This window comes from Balaenoptera borealis (assembly GCF_965194805.1).
Source record: "Balaenoptera borealis genome assembly, chromosome: 3".
NCBI lineage: Eukaryota > Metazoa > Chordata > Mammalia > Artiodactyla > Balaenopteridae > Balaenoptera > Balaenoptera borealis.
Genome location: NC_138866.1, coordinates 166,670,291 through 166,686,014, shown reverse-complemented (window position 1 = coordinate 166,686,014; position 15,724 = coordinate 166,670,291). Strand labels below are relative to the sequence as shown.

The 15,724-nt window shown below is 35.9% G+C and overlaps 1 protein-coding gene across 6 annotated transcripts in view; it reads right to left on the bottom strand.

Annotated features, from left to right (window-relative positions):
• Positions 1–2,033: 2,033 nt before the first annotated feature.
• CUL2 (cullin 2) overlaps positions 2,034–15,724 on the bottom strand; it is an 82,665-nt gene continuing 68,974 nt past the window's right edge. For all 6 annotated transcript variants that reach the window (XM_082385410.1, XM_082385409.1, XM_082385407.1 and 3 more), the window contains 5 exons: positions 12,243–12,309; positions 8,176–8,378; positions 5,780–5,881; positions 3,385–3,501; positions 2,034–2,617 (listed from right to left, as the gene is read on the bottom strand). In XM_082385410.1, the coding sequence (XP_082241536.1) occupies positions 2,486–2,617; positions 3,385–3,501; positions 5,780–5,881; positions 8,176–8,378; positions 12,243–12,309 (621 nt within the window). In that variant the 3' untranslated portion in view covers positions 2,034–2,485. The remainder of the gene's footprint in view (positions 2,618–3,384; positions 3,502–5,779; positions 5,882–8,175; positions 8,379–12,242; positions 12,310–15,724) is intronic.

Genomic DNA, 15,724 nt, shown 5'->3' with positions numbered 1-15,724 from the left:
TTTAGTTTCCTCACCTGTGAAAAGAGAGGAACGCTGCCTATTTAACAGGATTGTCTGAAGATCGAACAAATAAGATGTGGAAGCACCAGCCATAGTCTGCCTTCAATAAAGATTTAAAAACAATTAACAGGAATGTTATAGCATTGTAGCATACACAGGTTATAAAATCCTATCAAGATCGTAAGTTATAAAGTAAAACACAAACCCCAGAGTGTCTATTCTTCTGTTTATATTAAAGCAATTGTCATAAAGTATTGGAGCAAACCCTAGAATAAACCTGCACCTCCAGCAGCAAAGTATCTGGTTTCGAAGGGAAAGAGCAAAGTGTTGGCAAGAGCTGCACATTGTTTGGTTGTAAAATACATCCCTGGCTCACATGTTAACCACCTCAGTATTCAGGATTTCTTTTTTAGCTTCTGAAAGTTGTAATCATATTCCTTTCGTTTTCTAAGGTACAGCGTTGAGAGCCGTTCCTCTCCTCCCTCGCCTTGCCCTTCTGTCGCTCCGACCCCTCCTGCCCACAGCACTGGACACCATGCACAGAGCTGTGTGCCAAGGTCTGGTGCCATGACGTCCACTGCCTGACGCCACCCGACAGCCTCAGCTCTTCCCCAAGCTCCTGCTCCTCCGCAGAAAGTGCGCTAAACCCATTCTACTCACCGCCCCGTCTCGGGAGGGGACTCGGTTAAGGGCATGACAAGCGTGTCTCCAATATGTTTCCTTTCAGGTGAAATGGGGAAAAGGGTGGGACAACAACTCCTGTCAGTCATTTCCGTCGACCTCAGCACAAGTATTTTGTCCATTTTTCAATATATTTTCTTGACAATTAGATATTAGGATAAGACTTAACATTTATAAATATTTAAGAAAAAAAGGAATCAATGTGGAAAACTTTATCAACAAGTTATCAAAACAAAGATTTGTTTTTTGACAGTGGATGTACAATATTATATGGTTTGCCGTTATTTTCTCTCTGGGGGAAAAAAGGGAAAATGAGAAATACAGTATAGAAGTCATTAAAAGCTCAGTAGATTTTTTAAACACTTAAGAGACATGAGTTAGAAAAAGTGCAATCAAACTAACTGAAAAGCCATTTTTGCAACAATAAGAGAAATATGAATATGGACCATATATTAAATGATATGAAGTTATTGTTTATTTGTTAAGTGTAATAAAGTAACTGTGGTTGTGTTTTTTTTTTAAAGGCCTTTTCTGTTAGAGATATAAACTGAAGTATTGTAAATGAAATGATTCATGTAGGATATGCTTTAAAATATCTCCGCTTAAAAAAATTGTATGTGTGTTGTGGTGGGGGAAGGGTAGATAGATAATAAATATGAAAATAGACCAGAGCATTCTAATGGTGCTGTTGATATATATAATAAACAAAATAATGGACTTTCATGTCTATGCAAGTGGCAGCTGGTATAACGCATCACACAGATTAAAAAACAAAAAAAAAGAAAGGTATTTAGATATGCACTGCTAAGAACACCTGTGACGTCGGAGAGTGACCCTAGTGTGAACGTGGTAGGGCGTGGAAGGGTAACAGGCAGGCAGGAGTATGGGAGGAATACACCGGGGCCACAAGATCACCTACAACCCAGAGGAAGGGAGAAGGGAAAGCAGCAGAGGTGGGGCATTAGTCTACATTAGAAATGACATACTGTGGAAACAAAAGTAAGACAACCTTTGAATGACAGCTCTTTCTGAGCCAGATGTGAGGTCACACACATTCCCCTCACTTTTGGTTCTGAGCTGCAGCAGGACACCACCAGAAACTCTTGATGGAATTAAATCCTCACTATTCAAAACGCTCAAATCCAATGTAGTTCTAATCCATAAAAATAAAACATTCTTTATGCTGAATGCATCTTTATGCATTCAAAAACAACAATCTAGACGTTTTTCATGTAGGAGTATAAGTGAATTACACTGTTCAGATACAAATGCAACTAAAGCTGCATGAGCTGCTTTGAAAACTCACAGACATTTATATGTATTATTTTGTGATACTCCATCCACATAAAAAAGGCATTCTATTTCTTTATTTTTTTATTTGACAAGCAGCAATATCATGTTTGTCATTTTAATGTAGATACAATTATTAGGTTATCTGTCATATTACAATATTTAAGTTTTTTATCTTATGTCCTTTAAGATACATTAAAAAAAAAAAAAAACATCAACTGCAAACGTGAAGGGGAGAAAAAGCATGGTACCCAGCCAAATTTCCACATTTCAGCAATACTTCACTCATTCTTTTTTAATAAAGTTTTAAGAAATGTCATAATGACATGAGCTTGAAATATCTCTAGGCATTTTCTCTGACGCTCATGACGTGGCACTGGTGATGTTGTAAACAGCAGAGAAACAGGGGCTGCCAAATGGCCAAATTATGGAGGCACAGGCCTGCTTTCTCCCACAGGACACACCGGATGGCGATGGCAATGACCTTCTCACATCCACACTGGGGGAGCGCGCGTCACGCTACGTAGCTGTACTCATCTGCTGACGCCTGGCTGCGTTCGATGTACTGTTTGTCTATCAGAACTTCAATACACTTCTTAATCATGCTGATACTAGGGTTAAACCGAGCTCTTGACTGGCTAATCACCTGTGGGAGAGACATGGATGTTAAAGTGCTCTTGTCACCAGGAGGGCACTGGAGCAAATAACTTTTTATGCAAACGAAGGAAAAAGCCCAACCTTTATGTTGTGAAGGGATAAAAACTGTGAAGAACACGGATACAGCAAAATCTAATAATAGTCATATATAACTAAATTAAACCATAAACTAATTCATCTATCTAACTACTCATATACACCCCTCAAGCTTCCACTTAACCTCTACTCAACTTTCAGCTCTTAGCTGAAGTAACACCTGCTCAGGAAAGCTTTCAGCCACATCCCCAAGTCAAGACCTTTATACACATTCTCATGCTACTGTATACCTTTTCTTTGTTGCCTGTGAGTGTAATTTTATATTTACTCCCATATTATTTCAATAACGTGTTTCTTCCCTACTAGACTGAACTCCAAAACAGCAGGAGCCACCTCCTGAGCTGCTCTGCACCCCATGGTGACCAGCACAGGGCTCCACACATGGTAGATGCTCGTGTATTCATGGAATGAGTGAGTGTGTGATGTGGTCCACGTCCTTCAATAACTGGACACAAGACTGAATCGGTGAGGCTTAGACCTCTAAATTCAAACACGAATTTAATACTGAAATTTTAAGTGAGTACTGTTCTCATTAAGTAATGAAGCATTTTTTTATGTTATTTGGGAGTCGTATTATTTCTGTAACATCTTCACAAAGAAACATTCCTAATCCTAATACCCTCTGCCCCAAGAAGTCTTGAGGACTTTTCCCCCTTTTACCTCCTGAATAAGGGCATTATGCCGAAGTACTTTCCGTGCTTTCATGATACGAACTATAGCAGCTTGGAGGTACATTTTTCGATCTTCATCTACAGCACTTCTCGTCTGCTCCATTTCCTGTTTTACAAGGACAAAAAAAGCCAATGAGACATGAAGTCACTGCACTTGTTTTTAACTCATTTTATTTGTGAGCTTAAATAAATCTCCAATCAATACTGAGAATCAAATTATACGATTATGTGCCCAATATAACATAACCATTACCAAAAGAATATTTACAGTGAGTTATGTATAATTTCTTAACTTAAAGTTGGAAGGTTATTTTTTAAAAAATGAACACTATTGTACATTGTACTCAGTGTAAGTAGTCAATAAAGGAGAACTTAAGTGACACAGAGTAATAGTTTTCAAGACTGCTGTCCTATCAATGAGTAAAAACTTATACCACAAAGCTTGTAGACTTTAGTAACTGGCTCCAAGTGCACACTGGAGCAGGCTTCAAGGGCAAGAGCTGTGAAGGGCTCCATTTGACTCCAGCAGAGAAGCCAGCAAGGATGGGCCAGAAGGGCCTCTCTGCATGGAGCTCAAGGAAAGACAGTGGAGGAGAGGCACAAGCAGGCAATGCCACATCAGTAGGGATCTCATAACAGCTTTTAAAAGAGAAAATACAATCCATATTACAAATTATTATCATTAGCCTACAGGAAAATGAGATCTTGAACATTTTAGGGTTCAAATTTAACAGCAATTGATTAACATTTGTCTCCCATGGGGGAGTAAGTCCCTGGAGCGGCCTGGCATCTCTGATACCTTCACATCCTGCCCCGAGCCCAAGGTCAGGGTGGCACATAGGAGGCAATCAGGAAACTTCAGTGATATGGATAGGCTTCCCCAGAACAACAACTGCTGCTGAGGTGAAACAAGCAACAGCAGATGTTCACTGTGCAAACTGGCTCACCGGGGTCGGACCCCACTCCAGACCAACAAGCTCACAATTTGAATTTTAACACCATCCCCACGTGGTTCATTTGCACAGGAAAGTTTGAGAAGCATTTTCCACAACTTTTCTTTGAAAAATGTGTTGTAAAACCTTCCATTATTTTACAAATGAAAAATATGAGATTATATTACTATTCAAGGTAGAAATTTTTGGAAAGAATACAAAACAAATCCATATATTTTAATACAGTTTAAGAGCAAATATGACTATGTTCATTGTGGCATTATTTACAATGGCAAAGATATGGAAGCAACCTAAGGCCCATCAATAGATGAATGGATAAAGAAGACGTGATATACATACACAATGGTATATTATTCAGCCATAAAAAAAGAATGAAATCTTGCCATTTGCGACAACATAGATGGGCCTGGAGGGTATTATGCTAAGTGAAATAAGTCACACAAAGACATATACTGTATGATTTCACATATATGTGAAATCTAAAAAACAAAACAAATGAACGAACACAGCAAAACAGAAACAGAATTACAGATACAGAGAATAAACAGGTGGTTGCCAGAAGGAAGAGAGATGAGGGGAAGAGAAAAATAGGTGAGGGAGATTAAGAGGTATAATCTTCCAGTGGCAAAATAAATGAGTCATGGGTATGAAATGTACAGTGTGGGGTAATTTATGTAATATCTTTGCATGGTGACACATTGTAACTAGACCGGTCATGGCGATCATTTTGAAATGTACAGAAATATTGAATCACTATGTTGTGTAACAGGAACTAACACAGTGTCAATTATACTTCAAAAACAAACAAACTCACAGAAAAAGAGATCAGATTTGTGGTTACCAGAGGCAGGGGGTGGGGGTGGGGAGAGGGGAAATTGGATGAAGGGGGTCAGAAGGTACAAACTCCCAATTATAAGATAAATGATGATTAAAGATAGAATGTAAACATGATAAATACAATTAACGCTGCTCTGTGTTACCTATGAAAGCTGTTAAGAGAGGAAATCCTACAAGTTCTCATCACAAGGAAAAGTTTTTTTTCCTATTTATTTACTTTTGCATCTCTATGAGATGATGGTCGCTCACTAAACTTACTGTGATCATCATTTCATGATGTAGGTAAGTCAAATCATTATGCTGTACTGCTTAAACTTATACTGTGCTGTGTGGCAATTATTAAAACTGGGAGAAAAAAACAAAAACAAAAGAGCAAATATGACTAAACTATGACAGCTTTTTCCTAAGATACTCATTATACTACTGTTTTTAAAATCTAAAATACTGTTCATAAGGTTAGTCAATGCAAAAAATAAACCAGAGAAGATGTATCATAATTTTGATATGAAAAGTTTTGCACTGGTCTCAATGTTACCACTTGTAAAGTCCAATGCTTAAATATTTCCAAAAGAAATGACATTAGAAAGCACTTACCTGTGGTGTGTCTTTCTGCATTGATGTAGTAATTTTAAATTTTGTTCTTTTACTGCTAAAGTTCATATTTAATGAAAATGAAGATTCTGCATCAATGTCTTCCTACAATTAAAAATAATTCATTTACATTTATAAAAATAAAATCACTAAATAACAATTGCTGCAAATAATACGCCATGAAATTAAATAATGACCAAGGAAAAAAGACTCAACTCTCATAATCTTTTACATTATAAATATTATTTAAGAGAAAAATAATTGTCTTCTGTCAAATAATGAAGGAAAAAACAATTCTTTCCTAATTTTATGCTTGATAGAATTTTACTCAGCTTAGATTTAGAATAAAGCTATTTTCTGGCCCAACTGTTTAATACATTACCACCAGATAAATCTGACAAGAGTCAAGCTCATTGGCTTAAACAGAATTTTAACATTTTAATTTTTATGAAATAGCGAGGCTCATAATTTTTCCATCAAATTTTGAAAAACCAAACAACCAAATTTTTTTTTTTTTTGAATGCTGCAGTAACAAAATACCAATTAAAAATAACCTGACTAGAGAAGCCAGCTGGTTCCAATGGCACACAAGCATCACTTCCTCAGGACCCCGGTGTGAGTCTGACATCACCCCTCAACGCCCGTTTTATTCACTCTGCCAGAAGCGAGTGGACTTTTCTCAAGTGGAAGTTGTTAAGCCAATTTTTAGCTCTTAAACTCTATTGGGCTTAAGAAACCCACTCATGTCATACGGTGGAATCTGTCCGCCAGCAGGACCACGAAGCACTTGGCAGATGGCACTTTCTCAATAATAACCAAAGAAACTCTATTAAAGAATGCCAGCTTCATAATTAAAATTTAATGTGCAAACAACCTATCAATATTTATTTTGTACATTTCTGGGCAGTAAAAATAACATGCTTTAGAAAAATACTTAACTTTTTAGGCACTTAAGGTTAAAAATTTAAACTTAAAATTTTAAACTTAAAACCTTTTACTTATAATTAATTGCCTTAATTAAAACCTTAATATTAAGAACTTAATATTTTAAGTTTCTGAAGTCAGAAAAATTAATCATTTCTCAAAATTAAGAAAAGCTTGATTTGAATTTTAGCATATATGCCATTTAGAGCTGTTCAATTATAGGCTACAAAAGTCATCATTAGCAAAATGAACTCATGAGAGAAATAAGTCGTAGGCCATGAACCAAAATTAAAACAAGCATCATTTACCAGACTTTTTTCTTATGGGCACAATAATCTGAAGCAGGAGATTTAACCCATATCTGTTGCTTTTTTAACCATTTAAATATCCAAGACATACTTTAAAAACAAAAACATGTTACTAGAAAAAAAAAGTTAAAAAGAAAAAAAGGAATATACTATCAGCTTGCTAATTCTCATGACAGATATTAAAAACATATGGGGAAAAAAAAAAACAACATATGGGGGTTGGACTTCCCTGGTGGTGCAGTGGTTAAGAATCCGCCTGCCAATGTAGGGGACACGCGTTCGAGCCCTGGTCCGGGAAGATCCCACATGCCGCAGAGCAACTAAGCCCGTGCGCCACAACTACTGAGCCTGTGCCCTAGAGCCCGTGAGCCACAACTACTGAGCCCGCGTGCCACGACTACTGAGCCTGCGTGCCACGACTATTGAAGCCCACACACCTAGAGTCCATGCTCCGCAACAAAAGAAGCCACCGCAATGAGAAGCCCCCCGCACCTCAATGAAGAGTAGCTCCTGCTCACCACAACTACAGAAAGCCCACACGCAGCAATGAAGACCCAATGCAGCCAAAAATAAACACATTAATTAAAAATATATATATACACATATATATACATATATATGTATATATATATGTGTATATATATATATATATATATATATATGTGTATATATATAGGGGTTAGTTGAGTCCTGAAATTCAGGGACATGAGAGTGACAGCACCTGAAATGGAGTTACACATACTAAATATGTGTATAAATAGACATCAACAGGCTGTCATTTCCTATCACAGAACCATGTAATTAAATATTAACTAAACATATGGGGGAAGAAACCCCAGCAAGATTTAGGACAGACTACAGTTTTAAAACCTCAATTAACCAGAATCCTTCTGCTGTCAACTCTTTAATAATTTTTCAGTAAACTGTCACAGTATAGGACAAATAAAATCAATCTATAAAGGGCACACGAGTACCAACTTAGACAGCCTTCTCTGTGACACCTCAAGTTCTTGGCCGTAAGGAGCCTGAAGTAACGTAGCTGATTCGAGTGCTTCTCAAAGAACAAAGGGCATTAACAATTATAACCTTACTTTTAAAACTGCAAACATCCCATGAAAAAGCTTTAATATTTATAATGCTTAAATTCCTTGAACTATTACCCCATACCTTTTCTGAATCATGGTTAATCATTTTCACATCGAGTAATGATTTGATTGTTTTTGTCAGTTCCTTTTCGTTCATCTGAGTGCTGTCTTGAAGTTCTTTATAGCTGACGGTTTCACTGTTGTTAAAGGCAAGAAGAACCGCCATTTGGTATGTTGTGACCATAGCTACGTATGGTTTGCCCAAATAGTTCATTTTAACTTCACCTACAATTAAAACAAAATTGTGACAATAAACTCATCATTCAAAGAAGCATTCCAAAATTACCTCAGTAATAACTGTTTATTTCAGATATTTTCTACTGAAAGAGTGAACCAAGAACTCTTGGTTAAACTGTTGCAAAGCTATTCCTGCTAGCAATGTAATCATCTGTTTGCGGGGGGGGGGAGGGGGGGAGGGGATGGAGGGGACAGCTCTTAGTTTTGAGTATGTAGTATAAATCATGGTTAAGCTACCATAACATTACCAGTAAGCTCAAACAATGTCTTTAAATAGTAATAGGAAGGCTAAGACTTGGGCAGAAAAAAAGTAAGAGGAGGTGGAGGTAGGAGGAGAAACAGACAGACAAAGGGAGAGCATGAAAGCCTGCTACCAGCAACGGCCTCCTATGTGTGTATCTGGTCTACCCCAGGGAAGGTTCAAGCATACAGGAGGACACCTGTACTAAAGTGTCTAAACCATAATTTCTGCCGAAATATAACAATGCTATTTTGTTTCATAAATAATGTTTTTCTCCCCAGTAATTTTGTAGGAACAAACACAAATGGGAGGAGAGACAAACAGGCAGATGCATTATTTTGTTGAAATAGTTGATGGAATAACAATGTTCTGGACCCTACACTACCCTGAGAGCTAGAAAGATACATCAGGCTTAGGCCAACTACAGTTCTACCCATCCCAGGGGGCGGCACACTGAAGAGCTTGTTAACAAACAGTGTGTCAAACAGTTATGCACTTTTAACACGTAAAAACAGTTAATGCAAGTCAAAAAACTGCTTCCTAAAGAATAAAGTTGTGGTTTAGTGATTGTATTTCTCTTTCTCTCTCTTACACAAGCACACACACACATCCTGCATTATTTGACTGTTAATGAATTATAAACTATATCAGCATGAGATTTGGTTTTAGGGCTCTATATTTTAACTCAAGGAAGCTGTATTTTACATGAACTTACCCCAGAGGCTGCATTCTCCCTGTTAGTGGTAATTAGCAACTCTGATCAAGATTGTGTGCTTCTTTTATTATTTAATAATATATATTTAATTCATTATGTAGTTAAAGACTTTAAAGGATATAAGTCAATTCTCCAGCTTACTATGACCACACAGATGCTTATTCTAACTTGCACAATGCCTCGACTTATTTTTTTAAAAACTGATATTCAGAAATATTTTTCAAACTTGTTTGGATAGGAACACCTAAAGAAAAAATTCCTAATCTCTGAATTTTCATGAAAGGAAGTTTAGTTAATTGGAATATCCAATTCATGTAGAGTTTAAGTAGACTACAGTCATTAGGACTGTCCTACTAACAATTAGTATAAAGAGCACTTTAAGAGCCTCATCTCAACATTAAAGTTTAGGAAACGTGGTGAGAGGCAAAAAAAAAAAAAAAAAAATCATGTAAACTGCATTACACCATTTGTGTAACGACTGCTTAATCATATCCCAGAAACAAGTATAAAATAATGCCTCAAGCACCTAGATGATTAAGCTAGGACCATCACCTAGCTGTCACAGATGTTGCAATGTACTACCACGGGTTTGGAAACAGAATGAGTCTTTTGCCACAAGAACCCAAAGAGCATTAGGAGACAATGCAAGTAAGGGGTCTAAGTATCATTTACTGATATCAAATCCACTCTGCAACCCTTAAAAACAGGAAAACTTGTTAGTTTTGTTTTATGACTTTTTCTTGCTATTTTTCAATAAATTATTGGTGTCAGGGTACATGGACCTCTTTCCACTTTTTTTCAGCACCATTCTCTTATTACTCAGCTCATGGCTGGAAAGACTGGGGAAAGGGTGGAGGAACATGTGGGGCAAGGAAGGAAATCCCAAATCTGGATGATTCACTTAATTACTGCTGTGTAAACAGAAAAGGAAAATGACAAAGAGGTCATTTAACCTTCAGAATAGGTTGACAGACTTTAAGAAACTCCAAACTAGAATAAAACATTCTAATACATACATTGAAAAATCAGACCACCATAATTGAAGTGGTAATTAACAATTACCAGAAATAAAGAGTAGGCAGAACTCTCACACTACTTTCATCCAAGTTACTCCTCTACTACCTATCAGCAACCGAGTCTCTAAGGGAAAGTTGTTCTTACAGAAGAATGCCAGCTACTAAATGCTGAGTGCATGACAGAGTATCACTGATCTGCAACCAGGAAGAAGATAACTGATTCAAGCAGTGATCACCAGTGGATGCTACAACCATCAGATACAGTTGTTCCTGGAAGACGGTATTCATTTGGGCCCTAAGTGTCACCCCTCAGATCACCTGCTAATTGAAAAGGGGAAACAGTCTCCTCACAACGGAAATATCACCTCAACCAAGTGGCCACTTTACTGTCTCTCACAGTGGGACAGTCTGACACCACGTGCCTTCTGATGTAACGCAACACGAGCACACAGGACCACCGAAGAAGCATTCTCACCAATAATATCTTAATCTGAATATATAACTAGTTGCCAAACACCAAAATAGTAAATCCCTCATTAAAACTACTTTAGGAGACAGACTAATTATTGCTGAGGTAATGCAAAGGAGTTTAAACTCCCCAAGATAGATATTTAGGGGAAGTAAAAGTAAACTTAGTCCACATACATTAAAACACTGGTCCAGCAATGTTTTTTTCCTTAAAATCAATTATATTTACTAAATGAGAATATAAAAAATTCACAATAGATGTAAAATTAAAGGCCAACTACTAAGTGACCACTTACTAAGAATATCAATGAACATCTCTTTATTTCACAAACTACTGAAAAAATTAAAATGCCCAATTTGTTCAATAAAGATAAACTTGTAAAGATATGTATTACTATGTACTAATTATTATGTACTAATATGTATTACTAACAAAATGAGACATCATATTCCAAATATAAAGTAGTCAAATAAATGGTACTTACGAGAAACTACTTAGATGAAATTTCTCTTAGGTGAGTGAATTTCCTAAATAAAGGTATGGCAACTAATCAGATTTTCTTGTACCATTTCTAAGAGACATTAACATACATGGCCATCCTTTCCCTCTTATACAAAGAGAAAGTTGATTCAATGTACTTTTCAAAGCATAGCTTTAGCAAAAGTAGAGAAATTCTGAGTGTTTGCTTTGGCTAACATCTTCAGGCAGCTTAGAGAAACTGAATACAGGCTCCAATCACTCAAAGTATTAATCCTACTTTCCAATTAGTAGACCCCACTGTTCCAGGAAGAAGCTAAGGAAATGATTAGATTTTGATTAAACTTTTCTAAGACTGGAAAGTACTGGAAGTTAATTGGGACATTCTGGAAAAAGCGTTTACTACTGCCGTTCACTACAGTACTACAAATAAAAATCATATGTTTAGGTCTCCTTGTGATGCTATAATAGTTAATGAAATTTTTGAGGATATCTGCCATATCTAGAGAGAAGAGGTTTTTAAGATATCTGTTTCATCAAGTCTGGGTTTCTAAATAAAATTCCTAATATCTATAAAAAGTGGTCTGTTACAGAAATGTAGGAAACCATTGTAAAATTCAGAAACTCTTTATAAGTAGCATAATTATAAAACACTATTAAAAATGCTGCACTTACTTTAACCATATAAAAACATGCTCAACTTTACTCATAATAAAAGGAATGCAAATTAAAAAAAAAAAAGTGCTTCACTTGAACTTCATTATTAGTTGCTTTAATGGTAACCAGAAAGGTAGATGAAGAAGAAAATGTTAAAAACTAAAATTAGGAAAAAAACAACAACTATAATTAGGGCCTATGAAATCGCTTTCCAAATTTTTAACATAATTATATCAGGTAAATTTCATTAAACTAGATATAATTGAATGCATTTTACCTGTACAAAGATAATGTAACCATGTAAGTTTCCTTCCACTGAAATGCTGGCTGTAAAATAATTCAAACTGTAAAAAAGAAAAAGGGAATCAAATTATTTTCAGCTACTACAACCTAACTTACTTGGCTATCACTACACTAAAAAAGTAAAAAAATTCACGTTAGAGAAGACATTAGAGCCCATCTGGTATATTTACTCGTTTTACAGATGAGAAAACACATCTATGCAAGTTCCTGACAAAGATCATATAAGTATCAGGCCAGCTCTTTTCACTTAAAACCCTGTCTGTGGTTCTTTCCACCAAACCACAGCCCTGCAAATTTAACTTTTCGTATAAATTCAGAAATTATCATTTTGAATGATATCAATTTGGACTTTATAAATAAAATCCCTGACCAAAACCACTACCATATACATTTCAACATGAAAATATAAATCAAACCTTCATTTCTAGTCTCCTATTTGCCAACATATACCCTTGCTGAACGGACGGGTTGAATAATATCAGTGGTCACTCCAAAAGTGACATTCCACGATTTAACTTCCACATGCAGTCAAACACTAATACAAGCAAAGCTTCAGAGGCCTGTCTTTGTATCTTTTGTTGACATTATTGTGAAAAATTAAATTTAACATTCTATTAACGTAGCTTTAAAATTTTTTAAATTCCTCCCTCAGATTGAATGTAGGACATCAGTCCAAAAAATAGAGAGTTCATATCTTCTAAAGAGCTAGTACATAATCTACAGCGAGAAAATGATACTGGAATGTAAAAAAGGTAAAAACTCAACTTCCATATAAAACTGAAAAATAAATATATTCATCACATCACAATTCAGAATTGTAGACATACTTTTAGCATGACGAGCCATATGTAACATACCTAAAGCTTTTATCTGTACTTCAAACTTTACTTTCTGTACTTTCAAAATGAAGTTTAAATAAAGCAGTCAGCAACATTTGACCTGTAAGCTGCACTATGCCCACTCCTTACAACAAAAGTTCACAGCTGCCAGCCAGGAGAATTAGTGAATTCTTTTAGCAATTTATTCCAAGATAGTCCTGGGAAGCTGAAACTTGAGCATTTTTTCCCTCCAATGGTGCAGCATTCTCCTCTATGAGCAAATTCACCAGCCCCTTGGCAGGATAAGTAGGAAATGACTGGCACCTGGAATACTTATGATTTTCTGCCTGGTCCTAATCTAGACAAAGAAAAAATCAAAGTATGTCATAAAAGGATCCCAGAGGTATGCTCTGACTAATAATCTCCCTGGGTGTCAATAAAATTCAATTACTACTATACAATTTGTAATTATGAAACATTTATAAGGAATCTATGGACAAAAGCAAAATAAAACATTTTTGAAACTGAGAAAACCAAACTTTAAAATGCTCTTTATAAAATATGTAAGTGCAAAACTAGCTTTAGGATGTATATTCCAAGCTCTGAAAGCACATGCTTTACCTCTTTATAGCCCTAGCAACTAGTACTGTCATTAAAGTTTTATTGATGATGATATCAATATGCCAAAGAAAGCATTCCTTTATCTTTAAATTTAAAATCTGATTATAAAGATTCTCATATCCATAGCTAGTCAAGAGCAAAAAGATTCAGTTCCAAATGAGACTAGTATCAATTCATCTGGTATTAAAAGACAAAAGTTATAACATCTTGCTTAATGATATCATTAAATAACTGTGTTATCCAAGTTTATTAGTAATAAATATACCTTGACTAAACTTCTCATTTTAAAGTCAGGCTTAATAGTTATAATAGTCAGGCTAACAGAGAGCATCTTTCAAATACCATTTGAGGGCATTAATTGAAACTCAAGGGGCCTTAAAAATGAACGTTTCATATTTGATGAGCTTATTCACTTCAAACAGAGAGCTGCACTAATATACACTACCTTATATTTCTTTAGTTATTATTCAGGTTTGTGGACCAGGTACAAAAGTAGATTTAAGATATACTGGTCTAATGTGCAAAATAAATTACTTTTTTTAAGATTTTCTGATGTGGACCATTTTTAAAGTCTTTATTGAACTTGTTACACTATTGCTTCTGTTTTATGTTCTGGTTTTTCTGCCCCAAGGCATGTGGGATCCTAGCTCCCCACCCAGGGATCGACCCGCGTCCCCAGCTGCCCTGACTGGAAGGCAAAGTCTCAACCACTGGACCGCCAGGGAAGTCCCCAAAATAAATTGCTTTTAATTAAAGCTTAATTTCCATAGTTTTAAGATACATGTAAAATGGATGTGATTTCTGATAAACAGCTATATTTAAGGGAAAGATGGGAAATATATAGATGATCATTAAAGCAAGAGGAATTAATTTACATGTGAAAAAATGTACACTATTAAATACACAGATGGATTTTCATTCTTATGTGACTGAAAACTTGGATTTACTAGGAGAAATGTAAGGACAAACTCCCTCTACTGGTAATTAGAGAAAGTCCAAACTGAGAGAATGATATGCTTGGAATCATAATTTATAGTCAGAAAGGAACCCACTTCCTGTTTGTAAATGAGGACACTGGAACCTGGGGGAAGGTCATATGTTAATAAATGAAGTTTAAGGGGTTGATTCCAGTATTCCAATAATTACTGGAAAATAATTATTTCAAGGAGAAAGAGAAGAATAACAAACTTAAAGGAGATTTTAGTTCTGCCAGCCCCCACCCTGTCCCTTAATTTCGATTGGAAAAGCAGGCTCTTAAGAAGAAATAAGGTTTAAGACTGTCAAAGGTGAGGGGTCAGTTTTCTTTCTCTTGCCTGGTCACAAATACATCAAAGTGCCTTACACCTGGTTACCCCATCCCCTGCCCTGGGATCATATTCTGCCCATCCAAACAAATGCTCTTCTTCATGAAGTTTCTAAGATGGTTTGCACTATCATGCCTTTTCAAGGACGCAGAAAGTCCTAAATCAGACTCCTATTCGGAAAGTCCACCTTATGTATGGTATCTTGAAATCTACCTGGCTACTCTGCTATTACCACTACTATCACTATTAACTATTACTTCTACTTTCAGCATTTATTGAGTACTTCTTATATACCAGACTAAGCGCTTTACATATTTCATCTTCATATTAACACTCTGAGTAGCAGTATTATCAGTTAACAAAAAATTCGGAAGTTATTTGCCCAAAGTCACAGAGCACAGTAAACGGAAGAACAGACATTTAAAATCAGGAGTTATGATTCCGGAGCTTACACTGTGTTACTTGATTTATAATCCTTATTTTGAAAGAAGCAAAAATAACATACATACATAATGTAATGATTCAAACTACACACTGTGAACATCTCTAGTAAATAGTGTAATGAAATACCATTTTCATTTTAAACTTCATAAACATATGCATAACTCACTGGTTCACAACCTCAAGTTACTGCCCAAGTAAAAGACTATTAAAAGATAAGCCTCCTTTGGTGAGATAATCAAGAAGGGTCAGTTTCAAGAGAAACGAAAACA